Source organism: Arachis duranensis, chromosome 6 (assembly GCF_000817695.3).
Source record: "Arachis duranensis cultivar V14167 chromosome 6, aradu.V14167.gnm2.J7QH, whole genome shotgun sequence".
NCBI classification, from domain to species: domain Eukaryota; kingdom Viridiplantae; phylum Streptophyta; class Magnoliopsida; order Fabales; family Fabaceae; genus Arachis; species Arachis duranensis.
Window position 1 is genome coordinate 12,386,714 of NC_029777.3, and position 24,225 is coordinate 12,410,938.

The 24,225-nt window shown below is 31.2% G+C and overlaps 2 protein-coding genes and 1 non-coding gene across 3 annotated transcripts; all 3 read right to left on the reverse strand.

Annotated features, from left to right (window-relative positions):
- Positions 1–19,261: 19,261 nt before the first annotated feature.
- Positions 19,262–19,343, reverse strand: TRNAS-GCU (transfer RNA serine (anticodon GCU)). Its single transcript has one exon. It is a non-coding gene; the product is annotated as a tRNA-Ser (tRNA).
- A 13-nt stretch (positions 19,344–19,356) lies between these two features.
- LOC107492880 (thioredoxin-like 3-1, chloroplastic) lies at positions 19,357–20,852 on the reverse strand. Its single transcript, XM_016113939.3, has 4 exons — positions 20,223–20,852; positions 19,926–20,000; positions 19,754–19,820; positions 19,357–19,678 (listed from the first exon to the last, which is right to left on the reverse strand). Exons 1-4 carry the CDS (start codon positions 20,549–20,551, stop codon positions 19,562–19,564), a joined length of 588 nt encoding a protein of 195 aa, XP_015969425.1. The 5' UTR covers positions 20,552–20,852; the 3' UTR covers positions 19,357–19,561.
- Positions 20,853–22,257: 1,405 nt separating this feature from the next.
- LOC107492879 (uncharacterized) lies at positions 22,258–24,003 on the reverse strand. The gene is made up of 3 exons (XM_016113937.3): positions 22,847–24,003; positions 22,676–22,755; positions 22,258–22,582 (listed from the first exon to the last, which is right to left on the reverse strand). Exons 1-3 carry the CDS (start codon positions 23,750–23,752, stop codon positions 22,489–22,491), a joined length of 1,080 nt encoding a protein of 359 aa, XP_015969423.1. The 5' UTR covers positions 23,753–24,003; the 3' UTR covers positions 22,258–22,488.
- Positions 24,004–24,225: the final 222 nt, after the last annotated feature.

Genomic DNA, 24,225 nt, shown 5'->3' on the forward strand with positions numbered 1-24,225 from the left:
TTATGATCCCTATGCATGTCTCCATCTTCATTTCGTGACACGTATATTGCACACTTTTATTTTTATGATTTATCACCCTTTTCTGTGGTCCATCGTTACAAGTTATTTTCTAATTTTGAATAATAATGTAAAAGAGAATTTTATATATGCTATCGTTGAATCAAATGTTTGAATCGTAAGATTTTCAAAATAATAAATAACTAAGCCAAGCACTTGGTAACATATGATAATATATAATTAAATGTTTGTATAATTTTTTATAGTAACAATATCTAAAATTAATCAAAACTAAATCCTTTTAAAAAATATTCTTTATCTGTCAATTGCCATTACTTATTAGCAGTTAGTAAATATTATAGTTTTAAAGAAAATCCAATTGAGAAGCCTGAGTTAGGGGTGTCAAAATTTTTCGAAACGTGGAGATTTTTACGAGACTGTTTTAAATGGAAATTTGAAGATAGAGAATTTTTCTCGTAGAGATGGAGATGGGGATTAAAATCTCTCCGAAATAGGTACGAGACTCGAACGGGGATCTCTGCCCCATTTTCGAGAATTCTCCAAATTCTTGAATTTATTTAAAGATTCTGAATTTATTTTTAATATATGAACTTTTTAGTAATTTCACCTATTGAAATTCTAACCTTATTTTATTGAATGTCTTCTATTCTCTCCTATTACTTTATTTAGAGTCGTTTTGAATTTTCAACTCTCTAAAAAAGTTCAAAACTCCAAATCTTTCAGGTAGCGTTTGTTTTCAGGTACTGAGACAGAGACTGAGAGACTGAGACTCAGTATTGTGTTTGTTAGTTCAGAAACTGGTACTAAAATTTCTGTCTCTGTCTCCAAAATTTCAGTATTTCAGTACCTCCAAAAAGTAGGGACACAGGAGACTAAAATTTTTAGAGATGAAGACTGAAACTTTAATAACCTTTTATACCTTAAATACTTTCATTTCAATTAATTAATTCCAATTTTACCCTTTGTGCAAATTAAATTAGAGTTTCATTCTTATTTCAATTCATGTCTCCCATTTTGCACCAAACAGAATACTGAGATTTGTTTCAATCCCTGTCTCTCAGTCTCTGTCTCTCAATCTCAGTCTTTCTGTCTCTGTCTCTCCACCAAACGCTACCTCATAGTTGTGTCCATAGTCACAGCCATAACAGCATATCCCTTTGCCAGTCGCTACCGGCCACTCTTCCTGCTCAGTGCTTACTCTCTTATGGACTATAATTTATGTTATATTTTTTGACTTATAATCTTCGATAAGATATGTTTGTAATAATGTTTTATAATTTATTTTATTTTTTATTATAATTTTTATATAAATGTTCAATATATAGAAATAGAAAATGGGATCTCGCAAAAAACACGAAAAATGAAAATAAAGACAATTATCTTTTTATGACAAAAATCGAAGTGGAGATGAGAATCAATTCTAGAGACGGAAATAGGAAGCAGGAAAACATCCTCACTCCTGCCCCGTCCCATTGACATTCTAACCTGAGTGCTCGAACATAAATAAATGTGAGGATGTGAAGTAAAATTAATGAGTTAGGTGGTTATGACTTAGAAGGAAGTTTCTCTGACACTTGTTACTTATTACACAAGTCTATATATGAGTTGGAATTGGATGGAAAAGTTCATGTGATGCAGAACTTGGTGAGGTACATATATAGCACAAACATTATATTCTGAGTTGAGTTTAGCTAATGAGTGACAAATGTCAAGCCTTTGCATGCAGTGAAATTAATAGAAGGCCTGTCTCCACTCTCCTTAATTATTTTAGTTTGTTATTATTCCCTATTATTGGTGGGGACTCAGGTTCTATTGCTGTTGCACTGGCCCCTGTTATTGTTTATTTATGCATTTCTTTCAATTTAGTGTAGGTTTGATTTAGCGTTCAGAAACATAAACATAAGTTCAAAAGTTTTGAACAAAAATCTTGAACATTGAACTAAATTTATCTAAATGATTTTTTTAATATAATTTTTACTTTTAAACATAAATTTATTTGAAGTAAAATTTTGTAACTTTTATTTTCACTTCTTATCGGTTGAAACAAAAGTTATTCTCTTAACTACTTTTTCTAATTTTTTTTTTATAAACACGATCATTTTTACTTTATTTCTTAACTATTATTTCTCATCTTTTCTACATGTAAGTTATCTTTATTTTATTTTTCAACTATTCTTTTTTAATTTACCTTCTTCATCTTCCATTTTCATTTTATTTTAGTATTATATTTATATTTATATGCTATAATATACTTTTGTATTTTATGCACTTTATTATTATTTTGTTTAATTTTATAAACTTGTTTATCTTTTATTATTATAATTTATAATTATTAGACATTATCAATTATATATATATATAATATTATGTGTAATTTATTATAATATACATATAATATTTAAGATAATATTTTATATAATAATATAACATAATTTAAATAATATAAAAATTATTAAAATATTAATATTAAAAATTTAATCTAACATTTATTCTTTTAGTAATTTTATATTTAAAAGTGGTTATGGTCATTGTTATTTAAATAATATTTTATTAATTATAAGTACTTTTTAATCGAAGTATTTAAATATAAATCACGTTAAAACAACTTTAATTTTAATCAAAATTAATTCTAATATAATTAAATTCAACTCAACTCAACTCCAATTTATAAAAATTAAACCAAACACACATATAGTCATCTAAAAGCTAATAATAACTATCTATATTAGTACGTATATATGCCTAATAAGTAATAACTATCTTCACTTTAAACTAATACTAATTTGTTATCCCATGCATGGTGCTTAAAGTTAACATTAAATTAATCTTTGATTTATTCTTTAAGAAATATTAAGTAATATTTTGTCTTTTCTTATATTTAAATTAATTAATTCTATTTTTTTTACTACAAATATTTACGCCTAAGATTAGAGTCTGAATTCTGGAATGGATATACATTCCAAAAAGAGAAAGGGTGAAGATTAAATGACTACTTAATCCTCAATGTTGATGTTTACATTACCCATTTAATAATAGGCCAATTCTTTTATGCCTTTAATTTTGGTGTCGAAATTGCCGAAGTTGTTTTTTGTAGTAAGTTTTAAATATTAAAAAATTATTTATTTTTATATTTTTTAATTTAAATATTAATTTTTATCTCTTTTTAGTAAGTTAGACAAATGCATATAAGCACCATAGCATACACCTCAATAATATTATAATTTCAAAGTTTGTTAAGGGTGGGTAGTGCCAGGCCATATATTAATTAAATTAATTAAGAGCACCACTTTCTTTTGTTTTATTCTATAATAAAAGAAAAGGAAAAAGGAAAAGGTTGTCAATTTAATTTGAAAATTAGAGAAGCCCTTTGGCCTTTATAGACCTTATCATATTTATTTATATACAACAAAAGATTGGGGCTCGTCACATGATGATGAGGCTTGCTGCACCATTCATAAATTAAAAATGGAAAAAAAGATCAAATAATTCACCGACTTATTCTTTGTTTAAGCATGCTTTAATTTGCAGTCACTCCCAGCAAACATGGCGATTATGTATGTTCTTCTTAATTAGCTTCCTTTTTCTTTTGGTTAAGCTTATATTAGTACTATGAATCACTCACCCTGAACGTGTTATGAAGCCCAAACCACACTCCCTCATCATCTAAGGGTTAGTTGTATACTTGTATGTTAATAATTGTTAGAATATACGAACATCGATCAATTAACTTCTTTTTTTTCAATTGGTCACGATTTTTTATGCACTGAACGTCTAATTTCTTTTCGCATAATGAATCTAACCGTGTAATAAATTTTATAGATATCTCTTCTCATTTTTCTTATTAAATAATTAATATTAAGTTTCACTAATTTTTTATTTTCATCATTTGATTTTTTTAATCTGATTTTATTCTCACAAGTTACAATAAATATATAGACAATATAAGTATCGTAATTTTTTTAATCTTATATATTGAGAAAGATCATCACTCTTCTAGGATCATTTTTTTTCTTTTTCAATGAAATATATTTGTAAAAGTTGAGACTTTTTCTATTTTGTTGAGAGAGTTTAGAAGCTGATGGAAGCTCGTTGAGTCAATATAGTTGTGTCTTATAAAAGGATAAGAAAAATGAGAAAAAAAGAACAAATAAAAATTGAAACTTTTCTGCTCTGTATTGAGAGTTTAAAAGCTAATGGAGGCTTGTTGAGCAAATGCATTTCTATCTTATAAAAAAAATAAGAAAAATGAGAAAAAGAAAAAAAAAGAACAAATGAAGGTTGAAATTTTTTCTATTCGGTTGAAAGAGTTTAGAAGTTGATGGAGGCCCGTTGAGTCAATGCAGTTGCGTTTTATAAAAGAATAGGAGAAATGAAGAGAAGAAGAAAATAAACAAATAAAGGTTGAGACTTTTACTACTCTATTGAGAGAGTTGAGAAGCTGATGGAGGTTCATTGAGCCAATGCAGCTGTTTCTTATAAAAGAATAGAGAAGAAGAAAATGAACAAATGAAGGTTGAGACTTTTTCTGCTCTGTTGAAAGAGTTTAGAAGCTGATGGAGGCTCGTTGAGTCAAATCAGCTCTATCTATAAAAGAATAGGAAAAATGAGAAGAAAAAATGAACATGAGAGTGTTGCTATGCACTGCTAATGGGGATGGAAGTGGGTGTGACACCCTATTTTATCCCGCTTAAGGAGGATACCATGACTCTCATATTATGTTAGAAAGCATAAGAGAGAGTAATTGAAAAAAAAATTGAATGTAATTAAGTTGTATAGAATAATACAATATAGAAAAGTATTTATAGGTGTAAAGAGAATCGAAATAATAAAGACATAATATCCTATAATAAATATTCAGATATGATAAATAATTCTAATGAAAACTAATTGATCCTAATATATTCTAACACCCTTCTCTAATTCAAGTGACAACTTGAGTTTGAAACTTATTTAAAACAATGAAATATAGAATAAAAACTGCATAAACTGATCAAACAGGTGCAGTAATTGATGAACTAATCAGTGAGGTAAGAAAAACATTAAGGCATTGACAAAAGAGAAGGAAAAAAATGGCACGAAAGAAATGTATGAAAGAATTTGTGTGTATTTAATTTATATAGAAGGATACAATATATTCTAACAATAAGGATCATATCATCACAAATATTTCAAGCAAGAAGGTATTTTTTATTTTCCACAAATATATATATAAGGTCATTCTCGTAGCCAATTCCCACCTTAAATTTGTGGAGGATAATAAAAAATATTTTTGTATTTTTTCTAATTCGAACATTAACTTAATATATATATGACTAAAATATTAGAATTTTTTGTCTTAAATTTTTACTACTGATTAGTTTTTTGATTTTGTAAAAAACTATTAAATGCTTAACTATAATATTTGTAAGTCTATGAAGTGATGGATTGATTTATTTTAAATTTTGAATTTTATTATATGTTATTAGATATTGAAATTTCATGGTTAGTGTATATGATAAAAGAAGATAATGATATAAACACTCTTGTGATCCAAATCCTTAATGATTAAGAGCTAATTACTATACACACATCCTATAATAAAAATATCTACACACATCCTATAATAAAAAAAATCTACTGTCTTCATTGAAGTGAAAGTCCATATTCATTTAACCTTCTAACTCTAACTCGTTCTCACATCATCAATTTAACCGCGTAGTAAGTCTTATAAGTATCTCCTTCCATTTCTTTTATTAAATCATCTAACGGTTTTTATCTTCATCATTTGAAGGTTTTAGTGTGATTCTGCTCTCATAAGCTACAATAAACGCATAGGCAGTACAAGTATCGTGATTTCCTTGATCTTGTACATTGGGAAGGATGTTGACTCTTTTAGGACCATTCTTTCTTCTTTTCCTGTAAAATATATTTGTAAAGGTTGAAACTATTTCTGTTCTATTAAGAGGGTTTAGAAGCTGATAGAGGCTCGTTGAGCCAATGCAGCTATGTCTTATAAAAGAATAGGAGAAATGAGGAGAAGAAAAAAATGAACATGGGAGTGCTAGACTGCTAATGGGGATGGGAGTGAGTGTGACACCCTTTTTTATCCTGCTCAAGAAGGATACCATGGTTCTGATACCATGTTAGAAAGGATAACAGAGAACAATAGAAAAAGGATTTGAGTGTAATCAAGTTGTATAGAATAATACAATATGAAAAGGTATTTATAGGTGCTAAAAGAATTCACAAAATAAAGACATAATATCCTAAAATAAATATTCTAAAACCCCTTCCCCCTCATACTCAAGTAACGACTTGAGTTTGAAACTTCTTTAAAATAACGAAATATAGAATAAAAACTCCATAAATAGATAAAACGGGTGCAGTAGTGAATGAGTTAATCAGCGAAATAAGAAAAATATCAAGACATTGACAAAAGAGAAGCAAAAAAATAGCACGGAAAAAAGGTATGAAAAGTACGGTAATTTGATCAAAAGTAAATAAATTTATCCTTCTCAAGGAGGATACCATGGCTCTGATACTATGTTAGAAAGGATAAAAAAAGCAATAGAAAAAGAATTTGTGTGTATTTAAATTGTATAGAATGATACAACATTCTTGTGATCTAAATCATTAATGATTGAGAGCTAATTACTATATACACTTCTTATAATAAAAAAAATCCACTGTCTTTTATGCATTGAACGTCCATCTTCAGTGCATAATGAATTTAACTCGTTCTCGCATAATGAATCTAACCACGTAGTAAGTTTTATAAGTATCTCCTCGCATTTTTCTTCTTAAATCATTAACACTAAGTTTTACCGATTTTTTTTATCTTTATCATTTGATGCTTTTAGTCTGATTCTACTCTCACAAGTTACAATAAACACATAGGCGGTACAAGTATCGTGATTTTCTTTATCCTCTACATTGGGAATGATCTTGAATCTTTTAGGACCATTCTTTCTTCTTTTTCAATGAAACATATTTGTAAAGGTTGAGACTTTTTCTGTTATGTTGAGAGAGTTTAGAAGCTTATAGAGACTCATTGAGCCAATGCAGCTATGTCTTATAAAAGAATATAAGAAATGAGGAGAAAAAGAAAATGAACGTGGGAGTGGGCGCGACAACCTCTTTTATATTGCTCAAGAAGGATACCATGGCTCTGATACCATGTTAGAAATGATAAGAGAGAGCAATAGAAAAAGAATTTGAGTGTAATCAAGTTGTATAGAATAATACAATATAGAAAGGTATTTATAGGTGTTACGAGAATGCAAATAATAATGACATAATATCCTATAATAAATACTCAGATATGCTAAATAATTTTAGTGAAATCTTATTGATCCTAATATATTGTAACATCCCCTACCTCACAAACTCAAGTGACAACTTGAATTTGAAACTTATTTAAAACAACAAAATATAGAGTAAAAATTGCATAAACTAATAAAACGGGTGGAGTAGTGGATGAAAATAAATGTTAAGGATAAAAATACTTTCTTGTTTGAAATATTTGTGATGATATGATCCCTATTTTTAGAATATATTGTATCATTTTATACAATTTAAATACACACAAATTCTTTTTCTATTGTTTTTTCTTACCCTTTCTAACATGGTATCAGAGCCATGATATCCTCTTTGAGAAGGATAAATTTATTTTCTTTTGATCAAATTACCTTACTTTTCATATCTTTCTTCCGTGCTATTTTTTTTACTTCTCTTTTATCAATGCCTTGATGTTTTTCTTACCTCACTGATTAGCTCATCCACTACCGCACCCGTTTTATCAGTTTATCTAATTTTTATTCTATATTTCGTTGTTTTAAATAAATTTCAAACTCAAGTTGTCACTTGAGTTTGTGGGGGAGGAGGTGTTACAATATATTAAGAACAACTAGTTTTCATTAAAATTATTTAGCTTATCTAAATATTTATTATAAGATATTATGTCTTTATTATTTTAGTCATATATATATTAAGTTAATCGGTGAGGTAAGAAAAACATCAAGGCATTGACAAAAGAGAAGAAAAAGAAGAAAAAGAAATGACACGGAAGAAAGGTATGAAAAGTATAGTAATTTGATCAAAAGAAAATAAATTTATCATTCTCAAGGAGTAAACTATGGTTCTGATACCATATTAGAAAGGGTAAGAGAAAGCAATAGAAAAAGAATTTGTGTATATTTAAGTTGTATAGAATGATACAATATATTCTAACAATAAGGATCATATCATCACAAATATTTCAAGTAAGAAGGTATTTTTTATCATCCACAAACATATATATAAGGTCATTCTCGTAGTCAATCCCTACCATTAATTTGTGGAGGGTAATAAGAAATATTTTTGTATTTTATCTAATTCGAACATTAACTTAATATATATATGACTAAAATAATAAAGACATAATATCTTATAATAAATATTTAGATAAGCTAAATAATTTTAATGAAAACTAGTTGTTCTTAATATATTGTAACACCTCCTCCCCCACAAACTCAAGTGACAACTTGAGTTTGAAATTTATTTAAAACAACGAAATATAGAATAAAAATATATATATATAAGGTCATTCTCGTAGCCAATCCCCACCTTAAATTTTTGGAGGATAACAAGAAATATTTTTGTATTTTATTTAATTTGATCATTAACTTAATATATATACGACTAAAATATTAGAATTTTTTGTCTTTAATTTCTACTAATGATTAATTTTTGTTTTTGCAAAAATGCATTAAATACTTAACTATGATATTTGTAAGTCTATGAAGTGATGGATTGATTTATTTTAAATTTTGAATGTCATTATATGTTATTAGATATTGAAATCTCATTGTTAGTGTATATGATAAAATAAGATAAAGATATAAATATTTTTGTGATCTAAAATCTTTAATGATTAAAAGCTAATTATTATATACACATTTTATAATAAAAAAAATTCATGGTCTTCTATGCACTGAACGTGCATCTTCAGTTAACTTTCTAGATCTAATTCGTTCTCACATCATGAATCTAACCGCATAGTAAATCTCACAAATATCTCCTCCCATTCCTCTTATTAAATCATTTATAAAGTATATAACTTCGATCATAGGGATCAATTTTCAGTCGCATAGCCTCATAATAATTCTGTAAAGCTTCTGCATAATTTTCTTCATATTGCGCCGACATCCGTTACGGTCGTCATTCAGTTCAAAGAATCTCCACTCCAGAATTGTACGTGATATTTTTATCTCATACGGCTCCTCCTTTATGTGTATAATGATAAAAAATGAATACATTAAATAAAAAAAAGATTCCAGTATACATTAAGTTCCATCAATTTTTTATTTTCATCATTTGATGCTTTTAGTCTGATTCTTCTCTCACAAACTACAGTAAACATAAAAGCAGTACAAGTATGGTGATTTTCTTGATCCTGTACATTAGAAAGGATTTTGATTCTTCTAGGACTATTCTTTTTTCTTTTCCAATGAAACATATTTGTAAAGGATGAGATTTTTTCTATTCTGTTGAAAGAGTTTAGAAGCTGATGGATGCTTGTTGAGCAATGCAGCTATGTCTTATAAAACAATAGAAAAAATGAAGAGAAGAAGAAAATCAACGTGGGAGTGGGTGCGACACTCTCTTTTATCTTCCTCAAAAAGGATACCATGGTTCTGATACCATATTAGAAAGGATAAGAGAGAGCAATAGAAAAAGGATTTGAGTGTAATCTGTTAGAAAATTATTTAATTTTCTAATTTATTTGTGGGCAATACATATATTAATTATAATCACAAATTATGCTATTTCAAATTAAATGACTTATATAATGGTGATCTCATTTATTGTTATAAATGCTAAATTGAATAAGTCATTATTACTTTTGATTTGGAATTAAATGAGAATAAAACCGAATATTATCTATTGTTCCTTAGATAATTATCTTTTAGATTTTAGATATATTATCTTTTGGACTTTAGATACTACTTTATTTGGACTTTAGGGTTTAATGGGTGTCATGCTCAAATATAAATAGGCCTTCAAGGTTTCGGTTCCCAACATATAAAAAGCCGCATTTGTTGCTCTTTTCCTATTAAAAGAGTTGCAGTTCAGTCGCCTAGGAATACAGAAGGCTTTAATTGAGGAAGATCGAAATAATTACAAGATCCAAATTCTTCCATTAATTTTTTACTCTTATGAATAAAGGTACGCTTCCGCATTATGTTATATTTTTAGTGATTCAATATAGATTATCTAAATTAATAAAATTATTTATTTCAACAAGTGATATCAGAACCATCCATAATTTAATCATAAAAAATATTCAATTTTATCTTTCTTTTACTGAATTAATATATATATGTACGTTCCTTACTACATTATGATATCGTATATAGGAATATACATATGTAGGTATGATATACGTGCGTCTGTGTGCGTTAGTATATATGTCTAAGTATTGTTCCATATATACAATGTATTGTTGTTTGGGTTGCCTTTGGTATACATATACTGTTTGGTTATACATAAAGAGGCATGTGTATATTCTATATGAGACGGTCTGCCTTTTTTTCAATTTGGCAGAATTTTTTTTATATATAATAAACAGTAAATTAATTTATTTTAAAATATTAATAAAGTATTGTTAAACTTTGATCTTTTTGGATCTAATTCTATGTGGTATTAATTTTGTACAAAATTAATGGATTATCCTTTTGGAATATAAAGATTATTATACCCAATAATTTTATAAAGATTTGATTTTGGAATAAATTGATTGAACATTATACTGCCAAAGTAGTCTCTTTTGTGAAAAAATTGATTTATTCAAAACATTAGGAATATGGTGTTATGTAATTCATGCGAATATTGGTCAGCCCAAAGGAAGGTCTATATTTGGCCAAATTACATACACATATTGATAGTAAATACATGTTTGGGTAACAAATTAAAAATAAAGTAATGCTTATTATTTATGCGAACAATAATCAGTCTAAAGGAAGTTTATTGTTTGGCCAAATAATAAGTATTGTACACTTTTGTTTATTTTCTATTAATTATGCGGTCAATAATCGGCCCAAAGGAAGGTTATTGTTTGGCCAATTAATAGAAAATATATGCGGTAATAATTAGGTTGCAAAGTTTAAGTTTCCATGTGCGTATTAAGTCGGTCCAAAGAAAGACTTAATGTGTGACAGGAATTTTGACAATATTTGATTACTGCAATGAGAGTATCACTTACAGTTAATTTTTCTATCCAAAGATTGAAAATTAATGTTATTCTAGATATCTCAATATGGATTTTTTTCCATTATTTAACTAATGTTTACTGCATGTTTTTTGTTCTAATCCAGGAACTATGGCTTTATCTACCAATGTTCTGCACAAATTAGCAGTATTCCTATGCTGAATGGTTTAAACTTTAACATTTGGAAGGATACCATAGAGATTGTCCTCGGTTGTATGGATCTGGATATAGCTCTTCGAGGGGAGAAACCCACTTCTACTCCGGAAAAATCTCAATAAGGTTAAAATAGAGAAGTGTGAGAGATCTAATCGAATGAGCATTGTGATCATGAAGTGCTCAATTCCTGAGGCGTTTCAGGGCTCAGTTACTGAGGATAAAAATGCTAAACAGTTTATGAAAGATGTCAAAAAATTCTTTACTAATAATGAAAAGGCAGAGGCAATTAGCCTTTTGAACAAACTTGTCTCCATAAGGTATAAAGGTAAAGGGAACATAAGGGAGTATATTATGGAAATGTCTCATCTTGCTTCAAAGTTGAAAGCACTAAAGTTAGAATTGTCTAAAGATATACTCGTGCATTTCATTTTGATTTCCCTTCCTTCACACTTTGGGCAATTCAAAGTGAGTAATAACACTCTGAAGGACACTTGGTCCTTAAATGAGCTTATATCTCACTGTGTGCAAGAAGAAGAGAGGCTACAGAAAGATAAGACTGAAAGTGCTCACATGGCTTTATCTTCTCAGTATAAAAGAAAGCGTGATACTACTGCAGATGCGCATTCTCAGCAGAAAAAGGCTAAGAAACAGGATCAAGTTTCAACCTGTTTCTTCTGTAAGAAGGTGGGACACATGAAGAAGGATTGTACCAAATATGCCACCTGGCATGTAAAGAAGGGTATAATTCTTACTTTTGTTTGTTCTGAGGCTAGTTTAGGTTATGCACCTGTTGATACTTGGTGGGTAGATTCTGCTGCTACTACTCATGTAAGTATTACTATGCAGGGTTGCCTGTGGAGCCGACCGCCAAGTGATGCTGAAAGATACATCTATGTGGCAGATGGCAATATAGTTGCAGTCGAAGCTATAGGAACCTTTAGATTATGTTCCATGAGTGGATTTTACTTTGATTTATTAGAGACATTTTATGTACCGTCATTTAGACGGAATTTAGTTTCTGTTTTTCATTTGGACAAATCAGGTTATTTTTGTTCATTCAGAGACAATAAAGTCAGTCTCTTCTATAATTCGAATAATATTTGCTCTGGTCATTTGGTGGATAATCTATATAGGCTTAACTTAAATTCCTATAATAATGAAATACTGCAAACAGGTACAAAACGAAAACTAAATGAGAATTCGGCATTATTATGGCACAAACGCCTAGGTCACATCTCTAAACAGAGAATTCAGAGGCTCGTGTCAGATGAAATTCTTGGACCCCTAAATTTGGCAGACTTTGAAGTCTGCATTGAGTGCATAAAGGGGAAAATGAGAAACGAAAGGAAATTAGGTGCCGAGAGAGCTAAAGATGTTTTAGAACTGATACATACCGATATATGTGGCCCATTCCCTATTGTCTTTTGGAATGGACAACGATACTTTATTACGTTCATAGATGATTACTCTCGTTATGGTATCTATATTTAATTCATGAAAAGTCCCAAGCCTTGGATGTTTTCAAGTCTTTCAAAGCTGAAGTTGAACTTCAACTTGGAAAGAAAATTAAAGCTGTCAAATCTGATCATGGTGGTGAATACTACGGAAGATATGACGGTTCAGGTGAGCAACATCCCGACCCTTTTGCTCTCTTCCTAGAGGAGTGTGGTATTATTCCGCAATACACCATGCTGGGCAAACCTAGCATGAATGGTGTTGCAGAGCGAAGGAACCGAACTCTTAAAGACATGGTGAGAAGTATGATTAGTCATTCTTCCTTGCCTGAATCACTCTGAGGAGAAGTCTTAAAGACCGCAGTATACATCCTTAATAGGGTGCCAAGCAAAGCAGTTAACAAAATCCTATATGAAATTTGGACTGGGAAAAGACTCAGTATAAAGTATTTGCATATTTGGGGATGTCCAGGTGAGGCGCGACCTTATAGGCCGCATGAAAGAAAATTAGACTCAAGGACAATTAGTTGCTACTTTGTTGGTTACACTGAGCGTTCACGGGGTACAAGTTTTACAATCCTGCATTAAGATCTATTTTTGAGACGGAAAATGCGAGATTTCTTGAGGATGTTGAGTTTGGGGGGAAGAAAATATTAGAAATGTTACTTTTGATGAGGATTCTATAACTAACAATGATCAGGTCCTTGTGCCTATTACTGTTCAAGATACAGTTAATATACAAGAGTACAATGAGAATCCTATTGTAGATCGAGTTACAGTATAAGAGAACAATGAGAATATTATTGTTGCTCAAGATACTGCTACAGTACAGGAAAATAATGAGAATCCTCCTCAACCCCAACCCATATAGCAAGATCAACAACCTCAAAAAGTGTCATTAAGGAGATCCATAAGAGAAATGAGAAGTGCAATTTCGGATGAATATGTAGTCTATCTCCAAGAACATGAGGATGGCATTGATTTGACAGAAAATGATCCAATCAATTTTCTTCAAGCCATGCAAAGTCCTAACTCTGAAAAGTGGATCGATGCCATGAAAGAAGAGATGAAGTCTATGAAAGACAATGACGTTTGGGATCTCGTAGAATTACCTGAAGGAGTAAAACCAATTGGTTGTAAATGGATATTTAAAACTAAAAGGGATTCTAAGGGTAATGTCGAGAGATATAAAGCTCGTCTAGTCGCTAACTGCTTTACTCAAAAGGAAGGCATAGACTATAAAGATACTTTCTCTCCGGTATCATCGAAAGACTTTTTTAGAACCATAATGGCACTAGTAGCTTATTTTGACTTGGAACTACATCAGATGGATGTAAAGACTGTGTTTCTCAATGGTGACATTGATAAAACGATGTATATGGTATAACCAGAAAATTTTGTATCAGGTGATTCAAAATCTATGGTTTATAAGTTAAAGAAATCCATCTATGGTCTCAAACAAGCTTCCCGTCAATGGTATCACAAGTTTCATCAAGTCATTACCTCATACGGTTTTGAGGTGAATATCATAGATGAGTGTGTATACCGCAAGTTCAATGGGAATAAATATATTTTTTTGGTCTTATATGTTGATGACATTCTACTTGCAAGTAATGATATAGGCTTGTTGCATGATACTAAGAAATTTCTATCGAACAAATTCAAAATAAAAGATCTTGGTGATGCCTCTTTTGTATTAGGAATCGAGATACTAAGAGATCGTTCTCAATATATTCTTGGATTATCACAAAAAACTATATCGAAAAGATTTTAAGTAGATATGCCATGGAAGGTTGTAGACCGATGGACACACCCGTAGCTAAAGGAGACAAGTTCAGTCTCAAGCGATGCCCCAAAAATGATATTGAGAAGACAACAATGCATGATAAACCCTATGCATCAGCACTAGGGAGCTTAATATATGCTCAAGTCTGCACACGACCTGATATATCATTTATAGTGGGAGTGTTGGGTAAATACTTGAGTAATTCGGACATGGATCATTAGATAGCTGTTAAACACGTAAGGCGTTATCTAAAGAGAACAAAGGATTACATGCTTATTTATCGAAGATCAGAAAACTTTGGAGATCATTAGGTACTCTGATTCCGATTTCATGGCATATGGTTGCAAATCTTTGTCACTGAGCTTCGTATAGTAGGTGACATTGAACGGTCATTAAAGATATTTTGTGACAATAAGTCAGCGGTACTATACTCCAATAACAATAAGAGCTTGACAAAATTGAGGCATACATACATCAAGTTCTTAGTTGTCAAGGAGAAAGTTTAAGAAAAACAGATTTTCATAGGACATATAGGAACAGAGTATATGCTAGCAGACTCAATAAAAAAGGAATTGATCCCTAAAGTCTTTCATGAGCACATTGCTCGGATGGGTGTCAATATTTGTGATGCCTTGATTTAGTGGGAGTTTATTTTATGCTATATGTCCTATGACAGATATTGAATAATTTTTCTGCAGAATTAAGTTGATGGTTTATTTCATGTTGTATGAAATGTTCATTTTGCAATATTTATTTTGTGTTTGATCTCAATAAAGTTGGACCAGCTGGAAATAGACATGCATGAGATCACTTGGCATGTAATTTCCATATTACTCATCCAAATTTGATATATGTCGTTAAGTATGTTAGGATGGTGATTGACGTGGTTTAGTAATTGCATTTAATGTGATAAAAGTTGCGGTAGTTTCATATCTAATGTATGAGACGGACCAGATTGTTAAAGTAATGAGAGAAATAGCATTTAGATGCGCGCATAAAGTTTATAAGATGTGATTATGTCAAGAAAGAATATATGTATAGCCCAAGTGGAAGATTGTTAGGAAATTATTTAATTCCTAACTTATTTGTGGGCAATACATATATTAATTATAATCACAAATTATGCTATTTCAAATTAAATGAGTATATAATAGTGATCTCATTTATTGTTATAAATGCTAAATTGAATAAGTCATTATTACTTTTGATTTGGAATTAAATGAGAATAAAACCGGATATTATCTTTTGTTCCTTAGATAATTATCTTTTGGATTTTAGATATATTATCTTTTGGACATTAGATACTATTTTATTTGAGCTTTAGGGTTTAATGGGTGTCATGCTCAAATATAAATAGGCTTTCAGGGTTTCGGTCCCTAATATAAAAAAAGCCGCCTTTGTTGCTCTTTCCCCATCAAAAGAGTTGCAGTTCAGCCACCTAGGAATACAGAAGGTTTTGGTCACCTAGGAATACAGAAGGTTTTGGTTGAGTAAGATCGAAAGAACCACAAGATCCAAATTCTTCCATTAATTTCTGACTCTTATAAGTAAAGGTACGCTTCCGCATTATGTTATATTTTTAGTGATTCAATATGGATGATCTGAGTTAAAAAAATTATTTATTTCAACATAATCAAGTTGTATTGAATAATAATACAATATAGAAAGATATTTATAGGTGCTAAGACAAATAATAAAGATATAATATCCTATAATAAATATTCAGATATGCTAAATAATTCTAATAGAAGCTAATTGATCCTAATATATTCTAACACCCCCTCAAATTCAAGTGACAACTTGAGTTTGAAACTTATTTAAAACAATGAAATATAGAATAAAAACGGCATAAACTGATAGAACGGGTGCAAATAAAACTGCCGAAAGGAAGTGCAGACGAAACTGTCACGTGAAAACTCAAATGACAAGAAAATGCAGAAAGAATTGCCGCAAAAGTAGCCAACTGCCGAAAAATTGTTGAAAAGATGGCGAATGCCGAAAAACTACTTAAAAGGGATAAAGTGCGAAGAGATAACAAATTATCGGAAGGTGGCAAAAAACATATGGTTTCTCAATGAAAATAAGTAGTGGATGAGCTAATCGGTGAGGTAATAAAAACATCAAGGCACTGACAAAAGTGAAGGAAAAAGATGTTACGGAAGAAAAATATGAAAAGTACTATCATTTGATCAAAAGAAATAAATTTATCCTTCTCAAAGAGAATATCATGATTCTGATACCATGTTAGAAAGAGTAAGAAAAAGCAATAGAAAAAAGATTTGTGTGTATTCAAGTTGTATAGAATCATATAATATATTTTAATAATAAGAATTATATCATCACAAATATTTCAAGTAAGAAGGTATTTTTTTTATCTTTCACAAATATATATAAGGTCATTCTCGTAGCCAATTTCGACTTCAAATTTGTGGAAGATAAACAAAAAATATTTTTATATTTTATCTAATTCGAATATTAACTTAATATATATACGACTAAAATGTTAGAATTTTTTGTCATAAATTTTTTTAATGATTATTTTTTGTTTTTGTAAAAATTTATTAAATATTTACTTATAATATTTTTAAGTTTATGAAGTGATGAGGTGATTTATTTTAAATTTTAAATGTCATTATATATTATTAGATATTAAAATTTTATAATTAGTGTATATAATAAAATAGATAATAATATAAACATTCTTATGATCTAAATCTTTAATAATTAATAGCTAATTATTATATATACATTTTATAATTAAAAAAATTCACATTTAATTTCAATCTAATTCCCTTTACAGCTAATAAATTTATCATGTACCACTTCTACTTCTAAAGAGATTAAGCAAGATGTCTTTTCAGATACTAAATTCTCAAATATTTTTCTCCAATCGATAACCACAAGCTCCAAAAATACATATATAATTATATTCTATTTATTATTCTAAATTCCTATTATTAAATCCGTAATATCTAACAAGAAGTAAATGGAAGTATATACATTTCCTAAACATTGGATATAGATCTTAAAAGTTAGAGTCAATATAAATATGTAATAAAAGTAAGTGATGCATGTTGTATATTATAAAATAAAATCATCGGTCAAAATTTCCTTCCGGCTGTGGACGTTTGCCTTAATCAATACTATGAATACTACTTACTATATGAAGATACATCAATAAAATATAATGGATTCTAAGATTAAATATATTGTAATGAAAAAGATCTAATTCGCTATAATTACACCAAAGTTAGACACTATTAGTTCACAGGAAGAATTATTTAATAAGTTTTAAAAAAGTGAAAAAGGGACTATATCACTATATCAAGAGTGAGTGGTGGCGACAGCTACAATCTCTCTTTTTTTTTTTGCTTGCCCTCTGGCAATTATATTATTACACACTTTAGCGCTTAGATTCATTGTATAAAAACAACTTTATCTTTAAGAATTATATATATAACAGCTAATCTTAATTCAAGTATGTTGGAAATAAGATCTATTATATTATTCTGCATATGTTCTATAGCAAATCTTTTAGGCTGGATAATATTATTAGTTGTGTGAGTGATTATTGAATAATGTATGATTATCTTTATTAATTAATTTGATCAATCTAACATTAAACCCTTTTATTTCTAGCTAATTGTGCAAAATTACGACAATTATAGTTATTTTATGATGAAGATAGAATTACAGAGGTTAATATTGAGCTTATTGTAGTGTTTGAGTTACAACCTAATTAATAGTACCAACTAAAATCTGATGATATTGATGTAGTATAGCATTTATATAGTGATAATGATTTAAATATGAACTTTTAATATCAAATGGTAGTAGTACAACTCTTAATATAAATTCTGACTAAAAATTTCTGCATCTCGATTGGTTATTTTCATATAGTAGTACATTATTATATCGAGACAAGTTCTGTGATTTTTATTCAGGTGATTAGAGTAGCGAATTTAAATAACTAAAATGTAGATTTGGTTACGTTTTTCTATATATATATATTCAGTGTGGAAATCAAGTCACGTGTAGCTGCACATATTTTGTTGATCAATTTCATCTTTCTTTTCTTGATAGAAAATTTCGGCCTTTGAAGTTGCCTATTTTTGGTTGAAAATGGAACAGATTGTTGCAGTTTGTTTTGGCACATATTCAAATAGGGGAGAAAAAAAAGCGTCACGGCCTTTTATAGGATATGAAAAGTATATGAACATTTTTTAAATGAGTTATGTTACTTATAGATATCAGTATCAAATATTAAAATTCCTTGCCTACCAAAAAGAGTGTCAAATAGCATCCCTTCCATGCCTACTTTAATCTGTCTTTATTCCTTGTTTAAATTAGGAAATATAATTATCAATTTATAAGAGCATGTATTAATTGGACTCTGTGATTCGATTGGAAAATTCGAATCCTCTATTTTGTAAATCAAAACAACTGGTGATTGGCTTTTTTATAAGATATGACAGAGGCTCAAAATTCAAACATTGCATGTGATTAGTGATACTACTTTGTGAAGACAGGCATTAAAAGAAAAATATTTAAAATTTATGCATCTTAAGAGTTTCCCATGTTATTTATTGTATGCCACCAAAACTTTGGATTTTAGATTTTTGTCGCCTGAGAGATTCGAACTCTCGCGGGGAAACCCCATGTACTTAGCAGGCACACGCCTTAACCACTCGGCCAAAGCGACGAGGTTGAAAAGGTGCTGCTATAGTTTATATTTAATCATCATAACACCTTTCTTCGAGTGTAATATGAACAAACAAGGGAGCTACCCCGAATGATATAAAAAAAATGTCAGAGCTCGGAGGATTCGTGGGATAAGAAATTACTATATGAATAAACATATGTGCTAATTGAGGTTGTTAAAAATAAGAAAAAGAGAAGAATGAAGAATAATAGAACACACTATACAAACTTTAGGATCATTTCTCTGACTTCTTCAATGACTAGCCAGGCCTTGTGGCCTCCAATCACCTCTGCTTTCATCTCCCCATCTTTCCACAACTGAATTGTTGGCATTTTCTAAAGTGGCATAACATCATCATCAGAAAAGAAATATCAAAGAACATGTTATGACATTCTAGTGATCATACTCACAGAGATATTGCCACGCTTCACTAGAGTCTGAGGCACTTTATTCACATCCACGTAATAAAATTTGATCCTGAAACAGTGACAAAGTAAGAAAAACAAATGAATTATCACCATTTCAAGATGATGTTAATATTAATGTCATTGAAGGCTCAATTTTAAAAGAAGAATAATTTACTTTGTGTCATACTCCGCAGCCAATTTCTCCAACTTGGGCTTCAAATATATGCATTTACGGCACCAAGCAGCCATCCTATATTCACAAAAATAAATACAAGTTGATTTTTTTAAAGTAGCAAGAAACTTCATTCTCAATGTTCTTTCAACAATCTTAGATATTAGATATTGAAAAAGACAAAAAAGTCCTCAAAAATATCTAGCTACAGTAGATGTGGCTTGACATAAATATCTTGTTATGTGTATAGCAATAGCATAGAACTAATTAAGAATAAGAAGATGGAAAGAACATAAATACCAATCAATGATGATGGGTTGTGAATTTTGCTGAGCATGAAGCAGAATTTGATCAAGGTGCTCACTATCATCAATGGATTCCATCTCTATGACACTTGGTCTTGACAAATCTGGCCACGTCGCTTCAACTCTCAAATTCCTCCGCCTAATCCTCTGCCCAAAAGAAGCGTTCCCGCAACCACCACTACTCTTCAATGAAGATAAAAACACGTATCTGCCACTACTACTACTTACCAAGCACTGGTGCTGGTGCTGGTGCTGTTGATCTCTCTGGTAAACTACGACTTCACCATAGAGAATATGTGGATATAATAACCCTGTAGCAGACATACCCCTTTTCACTTTTCTCTTTCAATAACAACACAATACGATGGTGGCGATTATGCTTGGTGATAGCTAAGAGAACAATAAGAGAATCATTTGCGGATCTTTCAAGTTTGGTGTAGAAGCTAGGTTGTAGTGACGATGGAAAGTAGTGTGGGATAATGGTGTTGGAATCAAAACAAGGGGAAAGAAGAAGAAAGATGAAAATAAATAGTTTAAGGAAAGTGAGAGTGAGGCTTATCCAAAAGGTGTGCTCAACGACAACGTAAACAAGATAGAGAAAAGAAAACCATATGACAAGGGAAACCAATCACGGGACCAATCATTCCGGATAGATCCCCCCAATGCCACAGGCTCTCGTTTTTAAATTTATGTCTGATTCTAGATTTTACAATAACGTATTTGTACTGGACTGAAATTCATGCGTTGCCAATTAAATTTGCTTTTCTCTTTCATTGAATTATTATGGGTTAAATAAGAATCAAAATGATCCGGCCCATTCTGTGCTTTTGAGTTCCGATTTAGGAAGCATAGGTATGAGCTTAAACCCTTAAACCAATACATATTATTATTATATAACACAGTTCCTTTTCAGTGACCTGAATTTTGTGATCCATATTTGCAACTTGCCCCGTTTTACCTAGTGATTACTTATGATTTATTTAATGAATAGATGAGCAAGTACACGGTATAAAATTAGCACACTTATGATTATTTGATTACATTTCTTTTAATGAGCAAATAGGCCAACATAATAATGAGCAAATACACGTAATCGTTTTTTCAACAGAGAACAATATAGTGTTTCAAATAGTTTGTTTTTTCGTTTACTTGGCCACTAGGATCTTTCAGTAATAAGTATTGAACCAAGCTTAGGCAAATGCAAGTTCGTTTAATTGTGATTGCAACCCTTATGGACGGAAAACACCCTCCTCATTAAACATTTTCTCACCCTTTCCTTCAACTGCATATAAATGACCTCGAATTCAAACATGAAAATACTTGGAGATAATTGTTTTTGTTCTTGTGGGAACACTGGCTGGCTTATTAAACACTTTAACACTAATCAATCAGAATTACTAAATTTCATTACGTAAGCGCATCTGCAATGTATCACTGCAACAACTTCCATCAAATCGCCACATGTTCATAGCTAAGTTCTCCTAAACATTCCTACATGAAAGTTGGGGGGCCTAAGAATCAACCCTTCTAAATTAGTACTCCATGTCTAAATCCAAATACCGTATAACAACTCAGTTAAGAACGAATCTCTAAGATGTCGAGTTCTCGACAATGATATGAAAGTAAGCATACTAATTTCTAGATAATTTATCTGTCTTTTCTCTGCGCAAGTTATGCCTAAAATATGCAATGAATCATATAGTCCTCTCTAATAGGTGCAGTGTCCAACAGCAACAAGAATACTGACAAGTCACGTTGAAAGTATCAAATATACATTCTATTGCACAAGTTAATGACATGCAAGAATGAATAACAAATGATGAGTAAACCACCAATAATATTATCTGACACGAATCTTCTAGAAATATAGAAAGTGACAAAGGCTTACTCCAAATAAAGAAACTTTTGTCACATTTTTAAATCTTCTGAAAATATTTCTATCTTTGATCTTGGGTTTTATTTTTTAACTAGGGATTTTTAGTGTTTACTAGTAAATAATAATATGAAGCAACATAGAACATTGAAGAATATGCAAAAGCAGAAAGAAAGTATTTTTAAGAAAGACACTCTTGGCAAGATTAACCAGAGCCTCAATCACAGTTCAACAATTATGCAATTGTCAATCCATTAAAATTTCACCTTTCCCCTCACTTAAAATGATTCAAAATCCGTGAAAATTCTACAACACATGACACTAGAAGAAGAAAGGAAAGGAAAAGAAAGAAAGAAAGAAAAACCCTACATTGGTAAGAATTAAAATCTCAAATTCCAAACCCAAAAACTGCACGTATCCTTTGGAAGATGAGATCCCTCCACCCTCTCTCCGTGTTCTCCACCACAGTGGCATTTCCATACCTACACACACCATAACAATATCATTTAACAAATTGATCAAAAAACTCAAAACAAACCTTCCAATAACCAATTGCAATTAAAAAAAAGGCTCACCTATCTTCTTCAGGAACATCATTATGTGTGAGCTTGACAACAGTAACCCCAGGTTCAGGCTCCTCCAACACAAGCTTCACCTGTAACAATTTCAATCACCATTTTATTTACACGCACGAATTCAAATCTCTACATTAACAAAAGAATGAAATGAAATGAACAAGGTCATACCAAAGAATGAACACCATCAGGCCAGCTTCCGAACCTCCATTTCTGAACGATCAACTTAGCTTCCTGCAACTCCACGTTGGTTCCGGTAACAGAACCATCGAAAATGCTGAACTCTCCACCAACCTCCTTGCTGATCTTCGCATTGCTCTGCGTGAAACCCTTCCACCTGTTCTCATCTAACAATATCTCATACAAATCTCTCGCCCTGCAATTGAACCTCTCCGTCATGCTAATACTCTTGAATCCCTCTTTCTTCTTCTTCTTCGCCTCCTTCTCCACCGAACCTTCCTTCTTGGTCGCAGCTGAAGCCAAAGAAGGCGCCACAGCCGCCGACACAACTGCGGCAGCATGATTCTGCTGCTGTGGCGGCGTTGGCTTCTTGGTCTCGAGCTCGTCCTTAACAGGTCCACCCTTGGCCATGCTCTGCACCCAAACCCTAATCTTGTCCAAAATCAAGGGCTTCCCCTTGGAGAGCATGGCATCCTTCAGCGTCCTTCCAATCGGTCCCTCGTCCTTAACAGTAACCTTGAGCTCGGGATCCTCGCCGGCGTTCTCGTCGGAGATGTAAGGGATCTCGACGGTGCCATCAACTTTCAAGAGAGACTTGCCGTCGGAGTCCTTGGCTTCGCCCTGCCAGGCAAGGGTGAGTGAGATCTCGTATCCAGGAATGATCTTGCCTTTGCGGATGTTGACGTAGGCCTCGCCGTCGACGGAGGAGACCTTAGTGGTGGCGATGAAAAGATTAGATTCGCCGGTGAGAATAGGGAGGTCGTTGAGGAGGTTGTTGAAGAAGTTTCTGGACCAATCGAGGCAGTTGGTCTCGGACCAGTGCCAGTTGTGGACGTTGGTGCCGTCGGGTCTTTCTTCGACGATCCAGCGCTTGTCTCCTTCGCCGTAACGAGCCATTCAAGTGAGTGAGTGAGGGTTTTGGGTTCTTGATAGGGTGCGGACTGCTGACTGCGGACTGCGGGGTAATTGGGTAAGAAGGGGGCGTTAATTAAAAACTTAAAAAGGGGAAGTGTGGAAAGGTCTAGAAAGAAAGTGCCACGAAGAAATCAGGGAGCTTCAAGCTTGAAAATGTGGACTGTGGAAGCCTCTAGAAACTAGAAGCCACTCATTAACTACTTGGATTGGGAATCTCACGCGATGGAGTTAAGCTTCACAGTGGTATTAGAAACTGTACTCAAACCTTAAAGTAGTTTATGTAGTTAATAAATAATAATTATTTAAATTTATTTTTGACATTGCCCTATAAGATTTATAATAATCTCTTAAAGACATTTTTTCTTTATTTCTTGCTATCGAAAAGTTAAATTAGAACTAATTTCTGAAATGGGTTTAACAGGAATTGTTATAAAGAAACGGATTCATGGAGTTTA